Here is a 26,233-nt window from a genome sequence, read left to right on the forward strand (position 1 = left end):
TGATGCGCTGGAGCTGCAACAGCGCCCCGTGTGGACAGAAAACACAATTCCTACAGGGATTTATAATTTAAAATAATGTATGCGTAATGTATACTATTAAAAAGACAAACGAATTAAATAATTTATTTGTAATGAAAAATTTATTCATCATTGTAAATTAAGTTGATTATCATACCAAAAAAAGAGAGAATGCCCTCAAGTGTTTTATGGCTCTTATACCAGAACTATCACTTTTAGTTATTTTTCTGTTTCCATTCTGAAGCGCTGGAACGGAACTGAAACAGCGCCCTCGTGTGGACAGGAAACGCAGGAAACTACAGGGATTTAGGAAAAACTGAAGAATTTGAGTAACAAAGCTAAAAACCAAAGGATAAAATATTATTAGGTCCCTTTTTGCTAATTGCTATTTGCAGCCAGCTTTTTGTTGCATGTTTTGTCTAATTTGTTTTCTATTGTTTTCTAACTTTGATGGTGCTGAATTTCTGTTTAAGAAATTATCTTTGTCTTGACTCACAGTGAGAGTGACATTTTGGCATTTAAGCTGTGAAAATTATGAAAAAAATGTGTTGGAGAAAATATTATAATACTCGAAATATTAAGATAATTTAATTTAATTTAAATTAAATTAATTTGTTAAATATCACAGATTCAACATAGCTTATTAATGTGATCTGAACAAACCACTGAAATTGAAGCCTTGAGTTAAGTATTGTGTTAATGTAGGCGAATCACAGAAGAGATTTCAAAGGCATGTCAGTGTACAATTCAATCAAACTCTGCCATTTTCCAATTCCATTCATTTAATAAGAGACATGCAATGGTTAGCTACGTCCACTGTTACTATGACCACTTAGTTTTAATCTGTGACATCCAGTGGAAAAGAAAGCATAAAAGATATTACACATAACAGTAGAAACAAATCTCTGATAAACTTGCTTGCTTCAGCAGACCAAACTTATAAAGCACATGAATATCCTAATGACTAACCTAGCTAAATTGTTTTTGAGAGTTATGCCTTTAGCTCTCAGAACTGACCTTACTTTAACTGGTTTAGTCTTAGAGCGCAGTATATAACACTGTTATTGACTGACATAGAAAGAAACAAAGCCTTCACTTTGCTTTGAACACTGTAATAATTGACACTAAACCACATTAAGGAATTTCCCCCTGGGATTAATAAAGTTCTTTGAATCTTGAATCTTGGGTCCAAAGCACCCTGGCCAGCACCATTCAATGCTTTTGCCTTGCACATTTTGTTTATTCAAAAATAAAGGGAAAGTTACAGCACACTTTGGTTTCAAACTCCTTTCCGGTGAAAGTAAAGGTCAGTTCACTTGGAATTGTGGATGTATGTTTTTATAGGCTCTAGCCTCACAAGTATTGAAAGATCAGAGAGGTTTATACTAAGATGAGATGAGAGTCTTTACTAGGGAGCACAGATACTCAGAATACCATCAGATAACAGACAGGAAGTGAAAGCTCTAGGGTCCACTCCTGGCGCTTTATACATCCTGAATAACTCTCTTTACACATATCCATGCTCGTCCTGTGAAGAAATGTGTACAAACCCACTGATCAGACATAACATTATGACCACCTGCTTAATATTGTGTTGGTCCCCCTTTTGCTTCCAAAACAGCCCTGACCCGTCAAGGCACGGACTCCACTAGATCCCTGAAGGTGTGCTGTGGTATCTGGCACCAAGATGTTAGCAGCAGATCCTTTAAGTTCTGTAAGTTGCGAGGTGGGGCCTCCATACTTACAGGACTTAAAGGATACTTTTGATAGATACAGACTGCTGCAGACCGGGAACACCCCACAAGAGCTGCAGTTTTGGAGATGCTCTGATCCAGTGGTCTAGCCATCACAATTTGGCCCTTATCAAACTCACTCAAATCCTTGCTTCAACTCCTGCTTCTAACACATCAACTTGGAGGACAAAGTGTTCACTTGCTGCCTAATATATCCCACCATCTTAAATGATGCCAGAAATAATGATTGTGGGAAAAACAGTTTGGAATTGTCCCACTGATCCCAAATGTGCTGATCAAATATCTGCAATCAGAAGAATGCTAGGAAAAAGGACCGGCGAACCTAAGGGCTCTGAATTAGTATGTCCATTATCTTATCTAAGTGGTCTTGTTGACTTTAAGCCTACAGATAGACAGCTTTTGCCCTTCGCCACAGCCCATAATTATGCAATGATTTTCAAGTACACCAGCTACATACCCACACCCTGGTCTTTATCCAATGATCAGATAAAGTATTTGAGTGTATTTGAATATCGCTGACGCTGAATATCAGCCCACATACACTCAACAAACTTTGTCCGAATGGTTTTGAACGAAAATTGGCCGGAGCCCCAGTGGAGACTTGTGCCAAGGGGATTTTGGACGGAACAAGGCCAGAAGCAGGCTGCTTTCATCCAGTCTCAGTCAAATGTAAACTGAAAGATTATAGGATGCCTCACAAAAATACGTGGGAATGCAGAACTAAGCAGAATGATTGATCTATTTGACTCAACCAGGATGAATAAAAATCCTTTGAGTCTGGCAACAAACAGAGCCACTCCTCTACACTTTTAACCTCAGTATGTCAAAAACATAATTCTTTGTCATATCAGGTATAAAAAGGCTTGAAATAGAGATATTGCAATGCATACATATGTTACACCTTGCATGGCCTCCTGGTTTCCATGGAAACAATCCTGAGAGTGTGTAATGTGGTATGAATAAAATGAACTAGGAAAGGAAAGTAATGCACTCTAAAGAGAAGAGATAATACACCTTGTTTGTTGCTGAGGAAAATCTATTTAGGAATCTCATTCAGGACAACTGATTCTGAAACATTCAAAATGTCAAATCATAAAATATTTATACTGGGAACATTGGGTATATGAGGCAGTTTTTGAGTAGCAAATCCACCCAGCAGAGCTGATAGGAAACTGGAGAACCCAGATAAAACCCATATAGATACAAGAACACATACTAAAGCACCACACTAACAGCAACCTGGTCTCAAGATTGAACCCCGGACTCTAGAGATATGGCCTGCGAACTACATAGATAAGATATATATATATATCTTTTTGTATATCTGACCTTATGAGAGGAGTGTTATTTTTGACTCCTATTTTATCTTCAATGTTTGTCAGATTTGGGGGGATTTTTACAGTATGAAAACACACATTTAAGATGATATGTTGATAAATACGCTAGCTGAACCTTTGGTGCTAACCAGCAAGACAACAAAAGCTATGGCAGTAGCTGCACAAGCCAAGCTAATACTTTAAGTGAACTTTGTCATAAAGGGTAATGTGTACACAAACATAGTTAACAAACTCATTTGGTTAGTTTTTGTGCCTTGGATTTTCCATTTAATAATATGTTTTTTTAATATTATTATTATATTTTCAGATTCTAGGATGTTATGCTTATCCTGGGGGTAGTGGTGATTGAAGTGGTTAAGGCCCTAAGTTGTTAATCTGAGGAATTGGGGTTCAAGCCCCAGCACCACTAAACTCCACTGTTGGGCAACTGAGCAAGGCCCTTAACCCTCCCTACTCCAGGGGCGCTGTATCAGAGCTTCCCCTGTGCTCTGACCCCAACTTCCTCAGCTGGGATATGCGAAGAAAAGAACTCCACTGTGCTGTAATGTATGTGTGTGATGACAATAATGCCTTCAGTTTTTCTTCTTCTAGTTACAACTATCATTGTAAAGTCTTGATGAACTTTCATTAAGTCGAAGCCAAATCATCATGTTTTCTGGATTGATCTCTCAACTTTTTTGGATTTTCCTTGGCCAATCATCTGCTCTTATACTGATCTCTTCCTTTCTCTAATTTTACGTTGTGTGTCGAGTGAAAGTTGAAATGCAGAGAGAGGTAAATTAAAAACAAAATGTAGCAAACAATTTGACTTCCTGAGACTCCTGTAATATATTATCCACTATATTGCAGTAGTAACCATTTGATAGGTGACACAGTATTATGCACAATTATATGTAATTAAGTGGGGCCCAAATCACTGGTATTCATACATCTAAATAAAGATTTACAACATATAGAGCAGCAAGGTTATGATATATTCTGTAGGTTATACTAATGTGCTCTACATAAAACATTACATTAACAGTCATTCATTCAGAATAATGGTGGATCAGGATTTTATTCTTGGAACACTGGATGGGACACCAGTCCATGGCAGGGCACCATGTACACAATTATTTACATCTAGGAGCAGTGTATGGTAGCAAATATGGTAGCAAAGTGTTTGGTAGGTGGCAGGAAAACTTAGGATACCCCAGAGGAAAACCCCAAAAAAAAACACAGGGAGAACATATAAAGCTTCACACAGAGATTAACCAAAACTGGGGATATTGGACAATGTCATGCTTATCCATAAACACATGGATGAGCGAGTATGGTGTGAAGGAACTTGACTGGCCTGCACTGAGTGAATGAATTAAAGTGGAGACTGTGAGCCAGACCTTCTCGTCCAACATCAGTGCCTGACCTCACAAATGCGCTTTTAGAGGAATGGTCAAAAAAAATCCCATAAACACACTCCTAAACCTTGTGGAAATCCTTCCCAGAAGAGTTGAAGCTGTTATAGCTGCAAAAGGCGGGCCAACTCCATATTACAGTCATGTGCATGTAAAGGCAGACGTCCCAGTTTTGGCATGGGTCTCAGTCTCCACTCTAATTCATCCCAAAGGTGTTCTATCGAGCTGAGGTCAGGCCAGTCCAGGTCCTCCACACCAAACTCGCTCACCCATGTCTTTATGGACCTTGCTTTGTGCACTGATGGGCAGTCATGTTGGAATCATCCCAAACTATTCCCACAAAGTCAGGAGCATGAAATTGTCCAAAATGTCTTGGTATGCTGAAGCATTAAGAGTTCCTTTCACTGGAACTAAGGGGCCGAGCCCAACCCCTGAAAAACAGCACCTGAATTCAATGATTTGGAGGGGTGTCCCAAAACTTTTGGCACTATATCGAGAATATTTGACAATAGGAAAATATACATAAATTGACTTATTAAATATTAGAAAGTAAATTGTTACCTACATAGCATTAGTATTTCAGTATATAATACTATTATTAATTATTAATTATTATTAATATTATTATACTTCTATCAGGATGCCACACTTATGGTAATGTACACACAGGCATATAAAGACATACACTATATTGCCAAAAGTATTTGCTCACCCATCCAAATAATCAGAATCAGGTGTTCCAATCACTTCCATGGCCACAGGTGTATAAAATCAAGCACCTAGGCATGCAGACTGTCTTTACAAACATTTGTGAAAGAATGGGTCGCTCTCAGGAGCTCAGTGAATTCCAGCGTGGAACTGTGATAGGATGCCACCTGTGCAATATGCATTATAAGAACGTGGAAGTGTTTGGGAATGACAGCAACTCAGCCACGAAGTGGTAGGCCACGTAAACTGACAGAGCGGGGTCAGAGGATGCTGAGGCGCATAGTGCGAAGAGGTCGCCAACTTGGCCCCTTACTTCCAGTGAACTTGACCCCTTACTTCCAGTGAAAGGAACTCTGAATGCTTCAGCATACCAAGACATTTTGGACAATTCCATGCTCCCAACTTTGTGGGAACAGTTTGGAGCTGGCCCCTTCCTCTTCCAACATGACTGTGCACCAGTGCACAAAGCAAGGTCCATAAAGACATGGATGACAGAGTCTGGTGTGGATGAACTTGACTGGCCTGCACAGAGTCCTGACCTCAACCTGATAGAACACCTTTGGGATGAATTAGAGTGGAGACTGAGAGCCAGGCCTTCTCGTCCAACATCAGTGTGTGACCTCACAAATGCGCTTCTGGAAGAATGGTCAAAAATTCCCATAAACACACTCCTAAACCTTGTGGACAGCCTTCCCAGAAGAGTTGAAGCTGTTATAGCTGCAAAGGGTGGACTGATGTCATATTGAACCCTATGGATTAGGAATGGGATGTCACTTAAGTTCATATGCGAGTCAAGGCAGGTGAGCGAATACTTTTGGCAATATAGTGTATAATCATGTCGGGGATTTCCTGAGGAATAGTGTTCATTTAAAGAAAAATAATTTTGCTTTTGAATAATGCTGCATTCTCTACACTACTGAGGCCTCACAGCTTTTAAGAGCCCTAGATTCCACACTGAGCTCAGATTTCTGTCTGTTTTGTTCTTGGCATGTCTGTGTGAGTTATCCTGTTACTTTCCATATTCTAGAAATATGCTGTTAGGTAGACCAGCTACTTTAAATAGCCTGTAGGTGTGAATTAGTGTATGAGTGAGTGTGAGTGTGTGTGTGTGTGTGTTTGTATCTGACTAACAGGGTGTATTCTTGCCTTCTGGTCAGGCTTCTGAGTCACTGTGAAAGTGTTTTCATTGTTCTTTATCAGGATAACAACAAAATTAATACAGATTCTTTATATGTTCAGTTTATTACTTCATGCTAAAATTCAAGTAATGGATTATCCATGTGTAGGAGTAAAAAAAAGAAATACTGAATGTTGATCAGAATTACATAATAGGACGTAACTAATAAATAATAGAGAATGTTAATTATTTGACATTGTTGAACAAATTTGACTGATATTCTTGACATGTATAACTTTTAGAAGTTTAGGACTATTATAATTTGCATTTTTTAAAGGTTAGAAATTTAATAATTTGGGATTTTGTATACTAGTTTGTAATATATGAGAGATATGCTGCGCTGAAAATGGCAAGTAGTCCTGTGAGCAACAGAAGTCAGGATAATGGTGTATTTTAACTTACAGTAATGGTTTTGAGTAATCTGAGATGATTTCATAAAAACAGCCATTAAATGATTATCCAATTGTGTTGGTGTGTATTTCCTAAAAAATTTCAGCTTTATTGCATATGATGTATTATTGAAAGTGATAATTCATAAAATAAAATGATTATTGCTGAGCAACAAGGATATGCAGTTTTAGGTTTTGCATGTAATTCGAAATGAAAATTTATAACTCCTTGTACTGTTATAGAGATCGTATTGAATCACTCAGCTTTTCTGCATAGAGGAGGATTTTGTGACCACAGACCCAGTGGCCAGCCCCATGGAGGGGGCTGCTTGGTATGTGAGGGAGGGGTGAGAAGGAGGAGATGATGGTGAAGGGGGAGGGTAAACACACCAGGCTGAGCCATCTGAACAGAAACAGGAACAAGAGCGTGAGACATGAAAACGTGAAACTGATCCTTCGTAGTAATTGCACAGAACACCGAGCCTGCAATGAAGAGCAGAGGAGATATGCATTTTTGAAGAACGTGCCTGAAGAAACATGCAAAATTCCACGGCCAGGAGATATGGCATACAATCCTGTTCCTCTTTTCTTTCTTGTTATGGCTCAGAACTGAAAACAAGAATACCTCATGCTTCATATACCAGAGACTTACACACATGTTGGTCACTTTATTTCATTCTAAAGAGGATTTAGTTGACTGAGGCGTCCTATTCTGAAGGATTTACCAAAACAAGCAGAGATCTGGATTGTCCTCGTGTCTGAGGGCAGCCTCCCATCACTGGACCAGACTGCTCAGTGGAGGCTGCTTTTGTTTTGTTACTGACTAAATGTGCCCACCCTTCTGACGGGGGCTCCTTCATTTGGTTATGGTCTTGTCTCAGTCTATCATATACCACACCTTGGGAAGAAACAGCATGGATGGTTAGGAGAACAGCTCAAGCATGGGAGCTAAACCGATGAAATGGTATGAAAGAAATTCTATACATTAAGTTCTTGGCTGCTTTAGTTTCTTTTTCTTGCTCTTACACCCCAATCTCCCTGTCAGATAATACTAAAAACTGTCTCTATTATTATTATTATTATTATTATTATTATTATTATTATTATTATTATTATTATTATTAGAGGTGGCACCGATCCGAATCAGAGGATTGGATTTGGTCCAATACCAGCAAAAGATAGTGGCTCAAATATAGTATGTGAATGAAAAACAATGAATTTAATTACATCCTGTGACAAATGGAAACAAAATTGAATTGTTTCTTACAGTGGATAATCTGGTTGCATCACTTTCCATGTGTGTCTGAGCTGTGGGTGTTGGTGCTGAAATAAAACTGCCTGGCAACCATAAACCATTGTATCTTGAATAGTCGGTCGTTTTCATCCATCTGAGTCATGCGTAGAATTTTGACGATGACCTCATTAAATGTTTCATGTATGGATGCATGTTGACTCCATAGATCAGACTAATTCAAATATAGAATTAATATTTATTGAATTAATATTACTAAAACATTTTATTCAAATTAGTCTGTAATTTGACTGTCAGGTCTTATTAACCCATGCTGAATTTTCTGTTATGTCAGTCTACAAATCTGTGTTCCTTAGCAACTGTTACTGTAACTGTGAAAAGAATAGAGGACTGTGAAATGAAACTAAGATTTTGTAGAAGTGTCTTTGAGGTAGAAAACGATTAATCAGTTTATTATGCCAACAACGGTTCAAGAATTGTAGATCAAATGTTGTCCTTTAAAACTTAAAGCTGCCTGAGGTAGCATATAATTAACCTTTATTTACATGTATACATAACAGACTGGAGATTCAGTAATATGAGCCAAATTAATCTCATTGTAGTAGTTTGAATGGGGTTCCCCATTTCACTTCTACTGAAATTTTGTAAATATACATTACTGTGAAATATTTCAGCATCTTATGCCAGTAGTTCCCCTAGAATGGGAGTGGAATTTAAGCTCTGTATTATATCCGACTCCTCACGTAAAGTAGTAGTTACTTAGTCTCCTGAATAAAGCACTCTTTTGAGTAGGCATGCTTCAACTGCCTAAGCTAAATACACCGATCAGATCATAACATTGTGAGCAGTGAGAGGTGAAGTGAATAAGACTGATGATCTCCTCATCATGGCACCTGTTAGTGGGTGGGATATATTAGACAGCAAGTGAACATTTTGTCCTCAAAGTTGATGTGTTAGAAGCAGGAAAAATGGACAAGTGTAAGGATTTGAGCGAGTTTGACGAAGAGCCAAATTGTGATGGCTAGACCACTGGATCAGAGCATCTCCAAAGCTGCAGTTCTTGTGGGGTGTTCCCTTTCTGCAGTGGTCAGTATCTATTAAAAGAGGTCCAAGGAAGGAACAGTGGTGAACCAGTGACAGGGTCATGGGTGGCCAGGGCTCATTGATGCATGTGGGGAGTGAAGGCTTACCGTGTGATCAGATCCAACAGATGAGCTACTGTTGCTCAAATTGCCTAGGAAGTTAATGCTGGTTCTGATAGAAAGGTGTCAGAATACACAGTGCATGACAGGTCAGGGCTGTTTTGGCAGAAAAAGGGGTACCAACATAATATTAGGCAGGTGGTCATAATGTTATGCCTGATCAGTGTATGTTCTAACATTATGTTCTTCTAATAAATCATTTAGAAATTCTCTTGCTGCTTGCTTTACCTCTACAGTCTCAGCTCATCCAGCCCTACACACACCCCTAAAGAGGAGTACATCACTGGCCAGTCTGAAGAAGTGGGTGAGATTTTAGGAAACCACACAGAGCAACCACAAAGTCTGAATGGTAAGATGATAATCTGTACAGATCAAAAATCACCATTCTTCTGCTTCTGCATCATCCACCATTCCCTTTGCTCTCATTATAGCAGATGCAGTGAAGCTGTCATCCAATGAGCCAACTCCAGGACCAGAGAACACTGGAACAGGAGATGGGAGCTCCTGGGAGGAGCAGCTTTATATCCAGCAGGAGCAGCTGGAGAAGGAGATGCAGGAGACTAGGAAGATGGTGACAAGGCTACAAGTCAGTTTCTTTTGTACTTATACATATAAAATACACTATATGGCCAAAAATATGTGAACACCTGACTATCACTCCTGTATGTGAACCTTTCCGAAACATGTTCCAGTATGGCAATGCTTCTGTGCACAAAGTGAGGTTTATAAAGATAGAGGGTCATGGGCGGCCAAGGCTCATTGATGCACATGGGGAGCGAAGGATGGCCTGTGTGATCCGATCTAAAAGATGAGCTACCGTTGCTCAAGTTGCTGAAGAAGTTAATGCTGGTTCTGATAGAAAGGTGTCAGAATACACAGTGCATGACAGGTCACTGCTGTTTTGGCAGCAAAAGTAGGACCAACACAATGTTATGCCTGGTCAGTATATTGTGTATCCATTGCCATATTGTTACATTACCTTACTTAAATTCACTCGTATGCTTTTTTCACTTTATCATTTTAAAAAAAAAAATTTCATACTGAATATAATCTATGTTCCACAGTGGGAAATAAGGACCAGTGGATTACCGCTGAGTTTCAGATTCCTGTCGAAAAAGCATTCAAAGTCATATCCTGTTTATGACCCTGTTTGTGATTTGAAGAATCTGCAGAAAAGAGATAAAAGCAGACAGACAAACTATGAAATGTAGATGTTTTTTTATTTTATTTTATTGAAGCTTAATACATACAGAATTTATCTCTTCAGGTTTCTCTTCTTCAGCCTTCTTTCTTCAAGCACCTGTGCAAAAAAAGTCACATAGAGGCAACAACTTTCCTTAGCGTCACACATCACTGACATTGTCCTATCCATGTAGCATCTACATTTATCCACAATAAGTTCCCTAAAGGTCCTGAACGTGCAGAGATTTAAAAAAAATAATAATTAAAAATTAAAAACCACAAGAATTTACACCACTAACCTTTGCATGTATATTACTTCACGCAGGCTTTGCTGCTTCACGGGTCACTTCCTGAAGATGAGCAAACAATTTCTCTGTTTGGAGACAGTGCAATCAATGCCGAGCAGCAGCTGGTAATTTACTTGCATATATAATGGCCTGATTGTTCTGAGGTAGAGAAATACTTTATTGACTTCATGTAACTGCAGACAGATTATAATTACAGTTTAATCTTTTTGCTGTCTTTTACAGATATTAATACGCACTCGCCTCGATCAGAGCATGGAAGAGTCCCTGGATCTGAAGGTGAGTATTCAATAGTATATAAATACCTCAGCTATATATTCAAAGAAGGCTTATTTAGGCTTATTTACTTATTACTATTTAATATGTTTAATCATTTGTTTTCCAGAGGGAATTGCTGAGGTACAAGCAGGAAGCACGTAATCTTCAGGCAGTTAAGGTAAACCAGAGCAATTTAGACCTAATAACTGTAGACTGACTATCTATAAATGCTCAAAGGTTATTAGATTTTTCAACCTATTTTCTATTAACTGCACCTGTATGGTATATGTGGTTACCACAGAGAAGATTTTCAAAACATTTCCATGTCAAATTATTTCCTTTTCTTTTTCTTTATTTTCAATTACTTTTCCATTCTTAATCTTTTGAGACTTGATGATGTGGTTGCACCATATTAATGATAATAGTTATGTTAAATAAATACATATTTAAAAATGCTGTTTCTTACTATTCTGAGTTGTTAATTGCATAATAGTGCATGAGGAACTGACATGTAACAATGTGGAGCACCTCATGTGAAAGCCCCTGTGAATAAGTTCTTACTATAGAAACTATGACATTAGAATGGACATATTAATATGTCCCTGTAATTTGTTTACCTTTTATAGAATATTTAAACCACTGACTCATCAAATTCGATGGCGCTGTGGTAGACATTTATTCTCTGTCCAAATAATTGATCTTTCCAGCTTTTTCTAAGAATTCTTTTCTGTGGTCGTCACACACATGCTCAGCATTTAGCAGCTGGACATAAGACTGATAAATATGCTAATACAATGTCAATGTCAGTTGTCACTTTATTGAGTTAGTCAGAAATATACTGACCGTTTGAGATGGCTCAAATGTTCCTCCACAATTTCAAACTGCAGAAAGTTCGGAGGCCTTAATCTTCTGTCTCTTTCCTCTATCTGCCACTCCAGGATGCCTTGCAATACCGTATGTCAATACAGGAAGACTCAGTACTACAGCTTAAACAGGAACTACTCCGATCCAGCATGGACAAGGAGGACCTAGAAGGGCAGAATGTGAGTAACTTTAAAGTACCATTTGCTGTAGCAAGATGCTCGATATGGTATCATGCAAATATGGGCATATAGATGTGTACTATGATGAACTATTTATATAAACAGCCTGTGCTTCCAGATGGAACTGCAAAGGAAGCTGAGTGATAGAGACAGATTGCTGAGTGAATACAAAGTAGGTGATATTCCTCTTTGCTCAAAGAATTTTATCGCTTCAGACGAAACACTGATTTGATTAAGTGAGGCTTCTTTGAGACTGATTAAAACGTTTCTTTCGCCTGCAGAAAGAACTTGCACAGAAAGACAGACAACTTCAGCAGCATCAGCCTAAACTGGAAGAGTCGGCGTGTACACTGAATGAGACTAACCACCACAGGGTAAATTACCGAGCTAATATCAAATACAGAGCTCCTTATTTTATTACATTATTTTGCAATCGAACTTGACTGAAGTCTTTTGAAGAACAGTAGAATGATTCAACACAGGTCTTTTTTTCTCAGTGTCTAATTCAATGCTTTATTGATTAGATGTCTAGTTGTGAGAACAACGGCTACAGCCATATGATGGAATCATTGCCTTCATCATTTCAGCATGGAGTAGTAAGTCAGGATATATATGGAGAGTTTAACCATAACTGTAAGAGGATGTTTGAGATTTTGCCCAGGGTAGAATATTTGCCCATGGTATTTGTGTGTATATGTGCCAGGGTGATGAGCTGCAGCTGGTGCGGGATGCTCTGCGCAGTCTGAGGAACAGTTTCAGTGGTCATGATCCTCAACATCATACACTGGACTCTCTGGAGCAGGGGGTGTCCAGTCTGATAGACCGTGTCTATTCCACTGACTCTAAGAGGAGGCAGGACAGGAAGGCAAGCATCTAGTTCCTGCATTTTTTCAATTGCATTGATTTCTAATATATATATATATATATATATATATATATATATATATATAAAATTTTGTTTTTTCTAAAAAAAACAGGGTTTGAACAAATCACCAGGAAGAAGAGCCAATCATACTGATCGAGAGTCGTGGCCTCCTAGTTCAAGTGAGACACTTTTGACACAAAAATTAAAATTTATTTAAGAATTAAAAGACAATAGGGAATGCTCGTTTTAGTGTAAAGCAGCCAGATACACACTCTCTGAAATGTTTGATTCATTTTTATTCACCACAGCAAATTGCCAGCACTAACAATTTTTAAACATTTATTAAAGAATGAAATATCAAATTTTGTGTATGTTTATAAGTATATTTAATGACATGACAGTAGATAAAAACAGTCAGAACCTCAAAAGCCTCTTTTTCTTCCTAGATGAAAAATGCAGTCATGTTTAAGATACAAATAAACATCTCTTCACAGGAAACCTCACCTTATCAACAGTTTAGGTTTTTCAGTATGCTTACATAGAGTATCCACCCTAGAGGTGTCCATTATAGTGTCCACTACATAAATGATTGTGTATTATAATGAGCATGTTAATATAAACCTACACATTAATATAGACCAAACAACTGCTGTTGTAGAAAATTAAAAAATAATCAGATTAACTAAAATCAGATGAATCTTCTGACCAATCAGAACTGAGCATTCAACAGCACTGTGGTATAAAACTCCATTGTAAATGAATTCTTCTCCTTTTTTTCAGAAATACCCCACTCTCTCAGTAGTCCTGTGCTCAGCACCTCAACCTCAACCAAAGTACTTTACTTCACAGATCGCTCTCTTACACCCTTCCTAGTAAACATCCCTAAAAGGTATCAAAGTCAGACATACACCAATCAGGCATAACATTCTGATCAGTGAGAGGTGAAGTAAATAACACTGATGATCTCCTCATCATGGCACCTGTTAGTGGGTGGGATATATTAGGCAGCAAGTCAACATTTTGTCCTCAAAGTTGATGTGTTAGAAGCAGGAAAAATGGACAAGAGTAAGAATTTGAGCGAGTTTGACAAGGGCCAAATTGTGATGGCTAGACCACTGGATCAGAGCATCTCCAAAACTGCAGCTCTTGTGGGGTGTTCCCGGTCTGCAGTGGTCAGTATCTATCAAAAGTATCCTTTAAGTCCTGTAAATATCTTTTACGTTCTGTAAGTTGATCTGCTGCTAACATCTTGGCCAGATACCACAGCACACCTTCAGGGATCTAGTGGAGTCCGTGCCTCGATGGGTCAGGACTGTTTTGGCAGCAAAAGGGGGACCAACACAATATTAGGCCAATATTGGTCAAAATGTTATGTCTGATCAGTGTGTGTTATTCAACATCCTTAGTTCTCAGAATTTGTGCAACATTTAAATAAATTGTCTATTTTCAGACTAGGGGAGGTCACACTTCAGGATTTTAAAGCTGCTGTTGGAAGATACAGCAATTTCAGATATCACTTCAAGTCTCTGGACCCTGAATTTGGAACAGTGAAAGAGGAGGCAAGTTCAGCTTAAGAATCAGTGTTTTTAAAAATCTCAATTATGACATTAATGTTGAGCATAATGAAGCCTGTTTGCATTGTGTTAATCAGGTGTTCCAGGACGACGCTATAATACCTGGATGGGAAGGGAAAATTGTTGCATGGGTGGAAGAAGATCATAGCGAAAGCAGGTAACTGAAGACAGAAGACCTGTGAACTATAACCTGACCAATGTGTTCATTTTATACATGTTTATACCTCAGATCTACACAAATCTGCACCATGTCATCCCATATAATGCAATGGTCCATTTTTGTGTGACACCCGATTGTTAAAACAACTGTTTACAAAATCATTCTTGACCTTGCTTTTAAAGTAACAACTGATATTTTTGGAAGACGGCTTTATATAGATACTAGATGACTGTATAGTAGCTGCCAAACTATTTGCCAAATGAACATACTAAGCATTAAGCCTAAGTATTCACCCCCCTACTCCCCTACACCCAAGCCTGAAATCTAACCAGCCGATGTGTCCACTCTCAGTGCCCATTCCAAGCCTAGATAAAATGAAAGGGTTTGTCAGAAGCAGCTAAAACAACAACAAGAACACAAAGATCATTACAGTGGAGTGAATGGAAAAATCGATACAGTTTTATAAATTATTAACAAATACAAGAATATAAAAAGCTGTGATTGCACAAGTATCAACCACTGGTGAGAAAGTAAATTAGTTCTACCAGCTGTCTTAGTTTAATGGAGCCCACAGATTTCCCCCCTCACTTTATTAAGGGTTATTTTATGTAGCTATATGACATATAATAATCCCACTTAAGTCTATTTGAATTCCAGGATTGTAAACATTAAAAAATGTGGTTAAGTGGTTAAGGCTCTGGGTTGTTGATTGGAAGGCCTAGCTCTGCCAAGCTGCCACTGTTGGGCAACTGAGCAAGGCCCTTAAGCCTCTCTGCTCCAGGAGTGCTGCATCATAGCTGCCCCTGCACTCTAACCCTAACTTTCTCAGCTGGGATTTGTGAAGAAAAGAGTTCCACTGTATGTGTGGCGATGATAATAATAATAAAGCCTTCATAAATGTTGCGGGGGGGTGGGGGGTTTGTGTGAATACTTTATCAAGCTACTGATTCATCATATGTGTTTCATATAAGTCACAGCTTCCACTGGCATGCTGGAATATCTTGCTGAAGCCATTAATTCACACAACTAATTCCTGCTGTTTGGCTTTAATTTTTTTTATTTTAATTTTTTTTTTTTTTTTTTTTTTTTTAGATTTCTTGTTATTCTATTATTTGGTGATTCTGAAATGTGAACCTAAAAGTAAGAAAGATGGGACCAAAAAACAACAACAACAACAATAATAATCATTTTAATACGAAATGTCTTTTTAAAAATCATTTTCTCTGTAGTGTGCATGTCTGTCCAGTGTCCAATCAAACCTCCAACATTTGTTAACCTCCACCATGTTATTAAAGATGCATTTCCTGTACACCTTCTGAGTTCTTTCAACTTCTTCAACATCAAACTTCTTCAAATCCTTTGCATTTTACGTTCTGCAAAACTTGCAAAATGGACATAACATAAAGTACTTACACAGATTATTAAAATCATGGAACTGAAAAGGAGTGGCTGGTGTAAATGGTGATTTGTCGTATAGCTCCTTGTTAAATTCACAGCACCGCTGCCATAACAGTCAGTATGTGTTTCTTCTTGTTGAATGTTGCATGGCACGTTTCCTCTTTCACTCGTTCAGGGAACCGAAGATGAAGGAAATACATCTTCTCCACTTCTAGCAGTATGTCATCCTAAATAGAAGTTTATAGTTGCTTTTAATGTTATGGAATGTCTAGGAATCAATTTAGATTCTGTTATCATTTACATTCTAACAGCTGTTGCTCCTTCAGTAATTGAATTTGTTTAATTTAACTTTACAGTTCTAATCATAAACGTATTCAAGCAATTAGAGCTGCTTTAGATAAAGCCACCTAACAAATACACAGGAAATGTAAACCAAGTGTGACTAACCTGGCTGATGCTGAGCTGGCACTGGGAGACAGAGCTTATTCCGGGTAGTTCTACACGCAGCTTTATCTTCCTGCTCACTGAACACACCATCATTTGATGTTTTGGCTGCTGAGGCTGCACAAATTCAGTGCTGGAGATCACCTCGATCAAACCTCCCCGGACCTTGTCTTTGTCCTCCTGCCCCAGATTGAGCTGAATGCTGGACTCTTCTTTTATTTCTCCCATTCGTAGTGAGCAGATTTGTTGAAGCAATGACTCGGCTATGGAAAGAAATTTGTAGAACTAAAATAAGTCAACAAAGTCATAGGCTTCAAAATCACTGGGGAAGTACTTAGTGACTAAAATTTGTGATCAAAGTGATCAAAGTAGAATCGAATATAAAGGCTTCCTTATAGATCTGGAAACAAGTTGAAACCATTACATTTTTTGGTACCTATTTGTCATTTACCTGGTTTAGTTTCAGGATTATTCTGATTTAGTGTCCTGGTCTGACGTAATGACATTAGCCGGTGTTTCATATCCTGTACAGTGCCCTTTAGTTTGGCCTGCATGATAGTGAAGTGTTGGGACAGGCTCAGTTTATAATGTTTCTGGATAAAGTTTAGAGCCAGGAGGCGTATCTGCTCCTTTTCGTCTGGGTTTTTCTCTGCTCTGTTCAGAACCTCTGGGTTGAAGGCCACCTCCACTATCCGGTAGTTCTCTGTGAAGCAAACAGGATAAGATCATTAACTGCTAATAAAATAAAATCAACCCCAAGAAGTGGGATGCAAATGCTTTTTTTTCCCGCTTTTATTTATCCCCTATAAATGTAGCTAATTCATATTAACTTTTGTCTGCTTTGAACTAAGTCCATCATATGTTGCTATACACCTATCAGACATAACATTCTGAGCAGTGAGAGGTGACATGAATAACACTGATGTTATGATCATTTTGTTCATAAAAGTTGATGTGTTAGAAGCAGGAAAAATGGACAAGCGTAAGGATTTGAGCGAGTTTGACAAGGGCCAAATTGTGATGGCTAGACCACTGGATCAGAGCATCTCCAAAACTGCAGCTCTTGTGGGGTGTTCCCAGTCTGCAGTGGTCAGTATCTATCAAAGGTATCATTTAAGTCCTGTAAGTTGATCTGCTGCCAACATCTCTTGGGGCCAGATACCACAGCACACCTTCAGGGATCTAGTGGAGTCCATGCCTCGACAGGTCAGGATTAATTAGAATTGCTTCATTGATCACAGGTATATAATAATTCCTTAAGATATTTATCTCTCCTGTGCTATACATATTATTTTGGAGAGATGTAAATTGTTTGCCCAGCAGGGAGATCACATCCTACACTGTTAAAAATTGAAATATGCATGAAATTTATTTTTACGTATGTAAGATATAAACAGGGTGGGAGAACAGGTAGTACCTTCGCGTTCAGAAATGGTCTCCAGTTTTCCACCACACACAGGAACAGGGTCAGTTGGAGAGGCCGGTTCAGGCACGCGCTTCCATCCACACACGTTCACATACAGTGTCCCATCATGCGGCTTCGGGAAAGCATCACACACACTTTAGATACTTGACCACTGTAGAAGTTTTTTTTACCTGCTATACCATATAGAGATGTTTACCTGTACAGATGTGCGGAGGCAGCTGTTCGGCTCGGGGGGTGAAAAATATTCGGCACTGTTTCGCATCTGGCGCTCGATAAAAGTCTTGTACTCATCAGGATTACTCTGGACCATATCATCCAGCATGGACCAGAACTGGTTCACATGGTTTAGAGCAGTGTTCGGACGTGCGGACATGTCCATGCCTTAACACGTTATATTTAGTTAACTTGTGCTTAACAAAACCCAGTAAACGACTAGATATCTAGTTAGTTAACGCCGCGTTAATTATCTGCTTTGGTCGCAAATGTTTCACTTCAGTAGAACTAAACTATCGAACAAATTAGACGCAACACACAACCTTAGTTAGTATCATCCGTTTCCATAGAGACGAGTCCCAAACTACCAGCTAAATCCCAAATGGATCCCTACTTACTATACTGGTGCACTTTGTAGGTTACACCCTCTGTAGGGCACTATTTTCCAAGCAATTTGAAAGTCAGACAATTTTCACTGACGTCCAATAGATGGCGCTTGTTAGCAGCAAAACATACACCAGGCTGCCAAAAGTTTTGGGACAATTAGGTATTAGGCATGTGTAACAGGTTTCCTAATATAATTGACTATGAACGTAATTTTGGGTTGATTTCCATTAACTCAAATGAGGGTGAGTGAATTTAGAAAATGAAGTATAGTCACCCGATATAGGACCACAGAGACATTTTAGTTTTACTTTTAAAACTCTGTTACGATGTCCACAAATGCTGATGTCCACAAATGCTCTTTGCGGTTTAGGGCCTGCTAAATTAAAGAAGCAAATAAATAAAACAATTAAATACAAATGTCTTACATACACAATGCAGTGTTTATTATAAAAAAAAATCTTAATATTCTACACTAAAAAACAATCCATATTTAGAAGTTATAAACAGGCCAAGGTCAAATACAAAAATCAAAACCAGCAAGAATACTCAAAATTTGGCAAGGGTCAGAAACACAACAAGGACGAGGTAGAAAATAGCTCTGGACTTATATCACTACCAGTGAGGAAGGAGCTTTAAATACACTGTGAAGAGAAAATGGCTATATGACAAGAAGTTTAGAATTTGTAGGAGAGGGCCCTCTGGTGGTGTGGCTGTGAATTGTTCCTGATAGATATAACATTGTAATGGTGGAAATATTGGAAAAAAATAACATTGCTCCAAAATAAAATAAGATAAAATAGATAAATAATAAAATTATTTTATAATTAATAAATAGTAAAATATCTTCAGTATGCAACTTGGGTGATTATGTTCTTTTACAGCCAGTTTCTTAGGAAGTCTGTATAGAGGTGGGGAAAAAAGGCATAATTTTAATAATAATAATAATAATAATAATAATAATAATAATAATAATAATAATAATAATAATAATCAATACTTCTATCTGATGTTAATACTGTTCACAAAGTTGACCAGTAACCAGCCTTTTTGTACATTACTGCAACATACCTCTATTGTGTCATAAATCCAGCCTAAAAACTCAGCCACCTTTGTGTATACACCTGGATGATTAGGCTCTGCACAGCCTGTTCCCCAACTAACAACTCCAACCAGCCTCCAAACATTATCATCCTGGCAAACCAGTGGGCCTCCACTGTCTCCCTGTGAGAAAAAAGACAATTATTACCATCTTCCTTTTTTCAAAGAAGTGTTAGGAGGAAGTCTGTTCTGATCAAAACTTTACCTGACAGGCATCGATATTACCCTCTGTGTGGCCGGCACAGAGCATCCGTGGCGTGATCTCTCCGTTATACATACACGAGCTATTGCACTTCTTTGTGCTTATCAAGGGCACTTGAGCTTCTTTCAGTGTATCAGGAATATGAACTGTGCAGAGCAAAATAAACTGATATTTGTTTATTTGCATCAATCAACCTGCCTCCATGTGCATTTATAAGACTTTTACTACTAGAACAATGTTACATTAGATTTTTAGGTATTTCTTCCACTAAATATTCCATTAAATTTCTATTTATTTCATTAATTCATGTATACTATATAGAGCATGTGTACTCTTACCCTCATCAGGCTGTGTGTATCCCCAACCAGAAATCCAACACAGTGTTCCTCCTGGAAGTTCATGGTTATACTGGGGTAGGCACACTGGCCTTATGGTGTCTGTAAATAATTAAATATGCAAAATATTCCATTATATTCTTTTAGATGAAAGATAAAATGACTACATTTACAGCCCTCTCCAGAATTATTGCCACCATTTATACAACTAAATACATAAATTAATAAAGAGAACGAACAATTATAAGAGCTTAAACATATAGAATGCTGAATATGGTTATTTTTCCACAATAATTTATTTCCGACAAAACACTGGTTTCAAAATAGTCAATAACTAGTATTTGGTGAAGCCTTCTCTTATTTCATTGGGTTGCCAGTGTGATGCAGTTATTTTAAACAAGGCATATGCTACCAAATATTAAATGTTAAAACTAATCTGTTCCAATACTTTTGTGTGGACCACACTAAAAATGTGTGGTCTGAAAACAAAAGGTTCCATTTTTCTTTGCCTTTACCTATTCAATGTCTAATTGTTAGTACATTATCTCTTTCTTTTATTTTTCAGGACATTCTAAATTCTTGTATTCTCAATGCTTGTGTGATTTTACCCTCTTTTCTAGGCTTCATAGTGTTGGTTTATCCTTTCAAACAACAAATATCTTCACTGGTGAAACCCGGGGCTTAAACCAAATAGTAGGCAGAAATAAATTGATAAGTAGAGATAAAACAACAAAACAAAATGTACATATTTGGATAGTTTACTGTATCATCTATCTGACAATAAAGTATAGTGAACATTTATTGTGCACAAATAGCACTGTGTTCTTGAAGGGTGCTGATACTTCTGGAGTTTCTATGGATATTGTACTACTTTTCAGTGTGCTATCATTAGGGCTGCAACTAACAAGTATATTGATTATGATTAATCGATAGATCTTTTGTTGATTGATTTAATCATTGATTTGTTTTTTACAATATATTAAAATATTGAAAATTGTGATTATGGTTTGTTTTCATTTAAAACAAGACGAAATCAATATAGGAACTGACAAAAAATGAACAATCATTTGAGCCCATGTATTTTATAACCTACTGAGTTGACATGGACTCCATGTTTTGATGAAATAACGATAGATAAATAGGTAGGAAAGCATGATTCATGCAGATAGATTGTACTTTCTACATTATCTCACAATGACCACAAACAAATAAATAAAAATTTTTAATATTGCTCACATAAAAACACATACCAACAATTTGGCGTAATAGCACTATTCCCATCCAATGTTTTTACAGTATAATGAAGTGATGTAGGACATGGTAACATCCTTCATATCACAATCCAACTAATGAACAATGAAACCTGTATAATAAATTTGTCAAATAGTAGTTGCAGCCCTAGCGAAATAAAAACTGCATCATAGGGACTACTCATGTGAACGACCGCCACCTGAAAAATTCAAAGGATTCCTCAACTTCATCAAAGCAATATCACTGTCATGACTCCTGTGATTGTAATTCTTATTGTAGATGATTTTTTCCACACTGTAGCCCATATACTGAGCCAACTTAGCTGCATTACGAGTGACAATTCCCGCGTAAACCACCCAACTGGAAACCTGATGCAGTCTGTGGCGTAAAATGAGAAACATAATCAGAATGCACATTAACAAGTTCAGGCAGGATTTAATTTGATTGAATTGCTAACGTAGTGGTTCTTGAGGCATCTTACGTGGACACACAGTGAGCAGCTGTAATGATCCACTGGCTTGTTATTATGGATCCTCCACAGGTATGACGATCTATGTAGTAGAGACTCACTTGCCATGGCCATCTGCCTAGCGTGGCATCTACACCACCAATTATCCTGGGTACCTTTGCCCTGGTGCCACAATCTACTTGGAGTAAACAAACCAGGCTGAATTTCAGCTCAACATTTCGGTTGCTTTATCAGAATCTCTCATATGCTTCTTCCGGATGTAGATCATTTTAAATGAGGTATTACCAAAACATTTCAAAGCTATAATTTTCCCTGTGCTGCAGCTTCCCCTAAAAGAAAAATGCAAACAAACAATTATTAATATTTTAAGTCTAGGAGCGGTTTCTTTCATAATGTCTACGGCAATAATAAGTACCTGTATTGCCATAAATGTTCCAATTTGCTTCGATGTTCTGAGGTGATTTGAACAAATCCATCTGTGTAGCTTTGCCCAATGTCCGTCAGATTCACACCTTTGTGTTTGGTTAATCTATAAACAGTGATCAATTAGGTCAACAACAGGATTTATAGAAGTAATTAAAAATATCATCAGTTTTCAAGTTCTCGATGTAATAAAATCAGATGTGTTCATTTGGTTGGCCCCCTAAATTTCATCTTATAATGCTACTAGTTTTTAGAACTGCATTTTATTTTTTCTTTATTCTCTTCCTTATTTATTTATTCTCTTCCTTACATTGTTCTGTGTTTGGGCATTTGGTATTAGTTTCTATATTTTATTCTTTTTGACTGACAGTTTAATCCTATAAAGAGATTTTACAAGACTCCATTTGTCCTTCTAGTGTGTGAGTTGGAAAGTAATTTTAGAGTTCACTGGGCTTTGAGACAGGCAAGGTTTCCACGTTTTACATAATCTTTGCCACATTACACTAGAGGCCAAAAAAGTACAAGGCACTTTTCTGCCATACCCACATGTAACAATGCTGTGGTCTTATTGTCATTTCTGCACAGGTTTGCTTCCTAGGTTCAACAATATGGCCACCTAGGACTCCATTTCCAATTAGCCATCACCATTGCATCATACGCACACCTTTGGTTATTTCTACCCTGTTGTTTCTACTCTTGTATAAATCTCTTCTTTGTTTCACAGCTGTAATACTGTAATAAGTCATTCCTTCATGCACTTTCATCTTGTCTTACCCAAACCAAAGTAACAACAAAGTGTTGTTCCTCACCTGCTGCCTTGCCTTTTTTCCTGCATGTCTTGGTAAATTCTTAATAAATAGAACTGTAAAAGTCCATAGAAAGCAGACACAGCTGTCTAACAAATAAAAGTTGCTGATAGCTAGAAGTGTGTGTGTGTGTATGTGTGTGTGTGTGTGATGGAGCTGTCAGCTTTCCCCACCTCAGATGACCGAGCTGTCGGCACACAAGAGTGCCTAATGAAGTGTTCCAGCGCTCGTAGCACACAGGCAGCCACGTTTGCAGTTTCTCCAGCTGGATCTCTAGTAAAGAGTTCTCAGCACTGATTCTGTAAAACACTGAGCCCTTTTCAGTCAAAACCCCTCTAAGCACTGGCCAACAATGGAGATCATACACAAAAGTTGGCCACAAAAAGTTCATTGGTGTCAATTTGGTTCAAAGATTGGGACTAGGATGAGGGAAACTTGTGTGATTAAATATTGTTAAATATTTATTAATATGTGGTAATGAGGAATCACACAATAGAAATAGATTTTTTTGTTACATTTCTAGCAATAACACACTTACAAGGTGCATTAATTCAATTCAATGTATTTGTATAGCGCTTTTAACAATGGACATTGTCTCAAAGCAGCTTTACAGAAGTATAGAAACAGAGAAAAAAACTTATAAAGTTTAAAGTTAAGATACTATTTTATCCCTAAAGAGAAGCCTGAGGTGACGGTGGTGAGGAAAAACTCCCTGGGATGATAAGAGGAAGAAACCTTGAGAGGAAGCAAGCTCAGAAGGGAACCTTTGGGTGACACTGGACAGTAAATAATGTAAATGTTGATAATGTCCTTTCTATACAACAGCAACCAACAGCTCTTGGGGAACTAACAGGTGAGTGTAGTTTCTGAGTCCATTATAGACACTAATTCCCTGCTGTCGCAAGCTGACAGATGTAAAGGCAGTTCTGTGACAGTGTGATAGTCACATTATTTTCATATTACAGCACAGTCTGGCATGTGTTCTTCAGCTTATACCCAACGATTAAACTATTTAATTTATAAATGAACAAAACAGTTAGCATTTAATGGTTTATAGTTATATTGTGGAACACTCAAGAGACAAGCTAGCTAAACATACCTTTCCTGGGGTCAGTCACAGTGCTGTCATCTGATATATTACAGAACGAAGTCTCCTTGGTGTCCTCTAACACTGTAGGACTATTTGAGATAGGCTTTAAAAGCAATTTGACTACACAGAAATAGACAAATAAAATACGGTAAATGTCCAGGTTGGAATCATATATTCACAAGGTTAATGTTAAAAGCAAGAGAAGTCTTACCTATAAACCAAACGCTTATAGTAACACCTCCGAGTAGTCCTAGAGCACAAAGAGCTGCCAAAACTCGAATCGCTTTTTGAATAGAAACTTTTGTAAATAAAACCAAATCAAAAAATTTCCTGAAGATGAGAATGGGAACACCCAAATGTACATAATATACAGTATCACTGGCCAATTTATGTACACTTGTTATATGCCATGTATATATAAAATGGTATTCTATAACAGCATTTCACAATAAAATAATCATAATTACGTGATCAGAATATGTATGTTAGCTATATGTAATGAAGTCACCTGGGTGTGAAGATTGTAGCTCGCTGACCCAGGAGCTGCACCTGTCTACATTTCTGCTCATCCTCTCAGCCTGGAAAGGATGTGTGACCACCACAGGGTTCTCAATGACCTCCACAGCACTTTCTCCAAGACTCTTCTGGGCAGTGACCTTATAATGCAATGTTTCTAATTAATAAAATATTATTGGAATTCTTGTTCTGCTCTGCCCAATCCCAATTTCTCACTCGCTAGGCAAAGTGTGATCTTTGTCTATGACAGCAGCAATCTTTTTACATCATTAGTGTTATGAAGGTTTGCTAATGTTACACATGTTTCTGTATGTCCTTGTATTAATATGTTGAGATTCAAGTTTGCTAGAACTATAGATATTGAAAGAAGCTTATAAACAAGTACATGTCTACAGTATATTTAAAACAATAATATATACAGTATATATAATAAATGCAAAAATAAATAATATTAATAATAAAATTAAATAATAAAAACAATAATACAGTATATAATAAATGCAGGCAATTAGGCAAAAAAATAAAACTTTTTTTGAATTTTCAAGCAATTTAAGTATATGTACATACTACGTATAACTATAAATAAACATCAGGACCATTTTAAAAGGATAAGCATGAGCTCTCACCATGTTTTTTCCTTGGTTTTGTTGTGTAAGTACCAAGCGTGGTTCTAGCAGGTCCTGCTCTTCTTCACCTTTGCATTTACATCACTGCCACATTCTCCTGCTGCCTGGTGCATGGCCATTTAGGAGAATGCAACTCAGGATTTTGGTTTTAAAAAGAAATAATGAGGTCAGCAGTGGAGCAAAGAATGAGCCTGTTGTTTAATGTAGGGGTCATATGGCCCTAGTCTGAACGGATGAATAACTTCTTTGTATTGCAAAACATCTCCAAAGATATTTCCTTGTCACTGACATGATGGAGTTTGGTTAGTAACACTCCCTAGTACTTGTGCCAACAGTGTTCACTTTAAAGTAGCAGTGATTATCTGATGATTCACAGCTTTTAATTACAAAATGTTGAAAAGCTGAGGGAAGGGGTTCGATTTCAACACATACGCACAGTAGGCTCTTTACAATTCAGCAGCGCACACCTGCTTTTGCAACTGAATACACTATACACATTATTACGCAATGATTGGACAAGGAAAACCTTTTTAATAAAATTTTATTTGAATCTTGAATGTCCACTGGTGACAAATTTAATTTTCCACATATTTATTACATTAAGATGACAAAAAAATCATAAATGTATGCAAACACACAATATAAACCTTAAAAATTCTGTAATACATTTTTTTTTAAATATATTTTTGTAATGCAATAATATTTTGTCATTTAATCTATTTTTGTAATACATTTACTTTATATATTTAAAAGCATATTGGTATATAAAAATTTAATTTCCAGTGCCTTACAGTGCATTAGTATGTAACACCTTGAATACCATGTCTAGAAGTATTCATGGTACATATTCATATATTTTGTAGCGTTTGTTGAGAGTGAATTATATCTCATGAATCAGTAAATACACTATATTGCCAAAAGTATTTGCTCA

The 26,233-nt window shown here is 37.5% G+C and overlaps 3 protein-coding genes across 8 annotated transcripts; 1 reads left to right on the forward strand and 2 right to left on the reverse strand.

Moving 5' to 3' along the window:
* The first annotated feature begins 7,153 nt into the window (after positions 1–7,153).
* Positions 7,154–14,673, forward strand: dixdc1a (DIX domain containing 1a). The gene is made up of 15 exons (XM_058414101.1): positions 7,154–7,741; positions 9,468–9,580; positions 9,663–9,817; positions 10,739–10,825; positions 10,944–10,997; positions 11,104–11,154; positions 11,915–12,019; positions 12,138–12,191; positions 12,301–12,393; positions 12,544–12,615; positions 12,723–12,884; positions 12,997–13,063; positions 13,665–13,773; positions 14,335–14,443; positions 14,536–14,673. Exons 1-15 carry the CDS (start codon positions 7,719–7,721, stop codon positions 14,617–14,619), a joined length of 1,338 nt encoding a protein of 445 aa, XP_058270084.1. The 5' UTR covers positions 7,154–7,718; the 3' UTR covers positions 14,620–14,673.
* A 1,429-nt stretch (positions 14,674–16,102) lies between these two features.
* pih1d2 (PIH1 domain containing 2) lies at positions 16,103–18,741 on the reverse strand. Its single transcript, XM_058414102.1, has 5 exons — positions 18,083–18,741; positions 17,878–17,998; positions 16,912–17,163; positions 16,464–16,723; positions 16,103–16,243 (listed from the first exon to the last, which is right to left on the reverse strand). Exons 1-5 carry the CDS (start codon positions 18,263–18,265, stop codon positions 16,109–16,111), a joined length of 951 nt encoding a protein of 316 aa, XP_058270085.1. The 5' UTR covers positions 18,266–18,741; the 3' UTR covers positions 16,103–16,108.
* Positions 18,742–18,927: 186 nt separating this feature from the next.
* On the reverse strand, positions 18,928–25,456 carry tmprss5 (transmembrane serine protease 5). Of its 6 annotated transcripts, none has more exons than XM_058414094.1 (13): positions 25,303–25,456; positions 24,669–24,816; positions 24,372–24,458; positions 24,170–24,280; positions 23,244–23,379; positions 22,257–22,370; positions 22,127–22,170; positions 21,854–22,019; positions 21,572–21,750; positions 20,125–20,223; positions 19,790–19,932; positions 19,555–19,707; positions 18,928–19,384 (listed from the first exon to the last, which is right to left on the reverse strand). In XM_058414094.1, exons 1-13 carry the CDS (start codon positions 25,303–25,305, stop codon positions 19,376–19,378), a joined length of 1,392 nt encoding a protein of 463 aa, XP_058270077.1. In that variant the 5' UTR covers positions 25,306–25,456; the 3' UTR covers positions 18,928–19,375. The 6 variants fall into 6 exon arrangements, with proteins under 6 accessions (XP_058270077.1, XP_058270080.1, XP_058270079.1 ...); XM_058414097.1 differs by having other exon boundaries at positions 18,929–19,384; positions 24,372–24,410; XM_058414096.1 differs by having other exon boundaries at positions 18,932–19,384; positions 24,372–24,443.
* Positions 25,457–26,233: the final 777 nt, after the last annotated feature.

The sequence above is a fragment of the Hemibagrus wyckioides genome, linkage group LG17 (assembly GCF_019097595.1).
Source record: "Hemibagrus wyckioides isolate EC202008001 linkage group LG17, SWU_Hwy_1.0, whole genome shotgun sequence".
NCBI lineage: Eukaryota > Metazoa > Chordata > Actinopteri > Siluriformes > Bagridae > Hemibagrus > Hemibagrus wyckioides.

What these genes read in the sequence shown, in the direction of transcription:
- dixdc1a (XM_058414101.1), top strand. Translation starts at nt 7,719, where the DNA reads ATGGGAGCTAAACCGATGAAATG. An exon ending in AAGAGTCCCTGGATCTGAAG is followed by an intron (nt 10,998 to 11,103) that starts GTGAGTATTCAA and finishes TTTGTTTTCCAG; the next exon opens with AGGGAATTGCTGAGGTACAA. An exon ending in CTAGTAAACATCCCTAAAAG is followed by an intron (nt 13,774 to 14,334) that starts GTATCAAAGTCA and finishes GTCTATTTTCAG; the next exon opens with ACTAGGGGAGGTCACACTTC.
- pih1d2 (XM_058414102.1), bottom strand. Translation starts at nt 18,265, where the DNA reads ATGGACATGTCCGCACGTCCGAACACTGCTCTAAACCATGTGAACCAG. An exon ending in GCCTCCGCACATCTGTACAG is followed by an intron (nt 17,999 to 18,082) that starts GTAAACATCTCT and finishes GCTTTCCCGAAG; the next exon opens with CCGCATGATGGGACACTGTA. An exon ending in GACCATTTCTGAACGCGAAG is followed by an intron (nt 17,164 to 17,877) that starts GTACTACCTGTT and finishes TTTGCTTCACAG; the next exon opens with AGAACTACCGGATAGTGGAG.
- tmprss5 (XM_058414094.1), bottom strand. An exon ending in GCTACAATCTTCACACCCAG is followed by an intron (nt 24,459 to 24,668) that starts GTGACTTCATTA and finishes TATTTACAAAAG; the next exon opens with TTTCTATTCAAAAAGCGATT. An exon ending in GCTGCTCACTGTGTGTCCAC is followed by an intron (nt 21,751 to 21,853) that starts GTAAGATGCCTC and finishes TTTACGCCACAG; the next exon opens with ACTGCATCAGGTTTCCAGTT.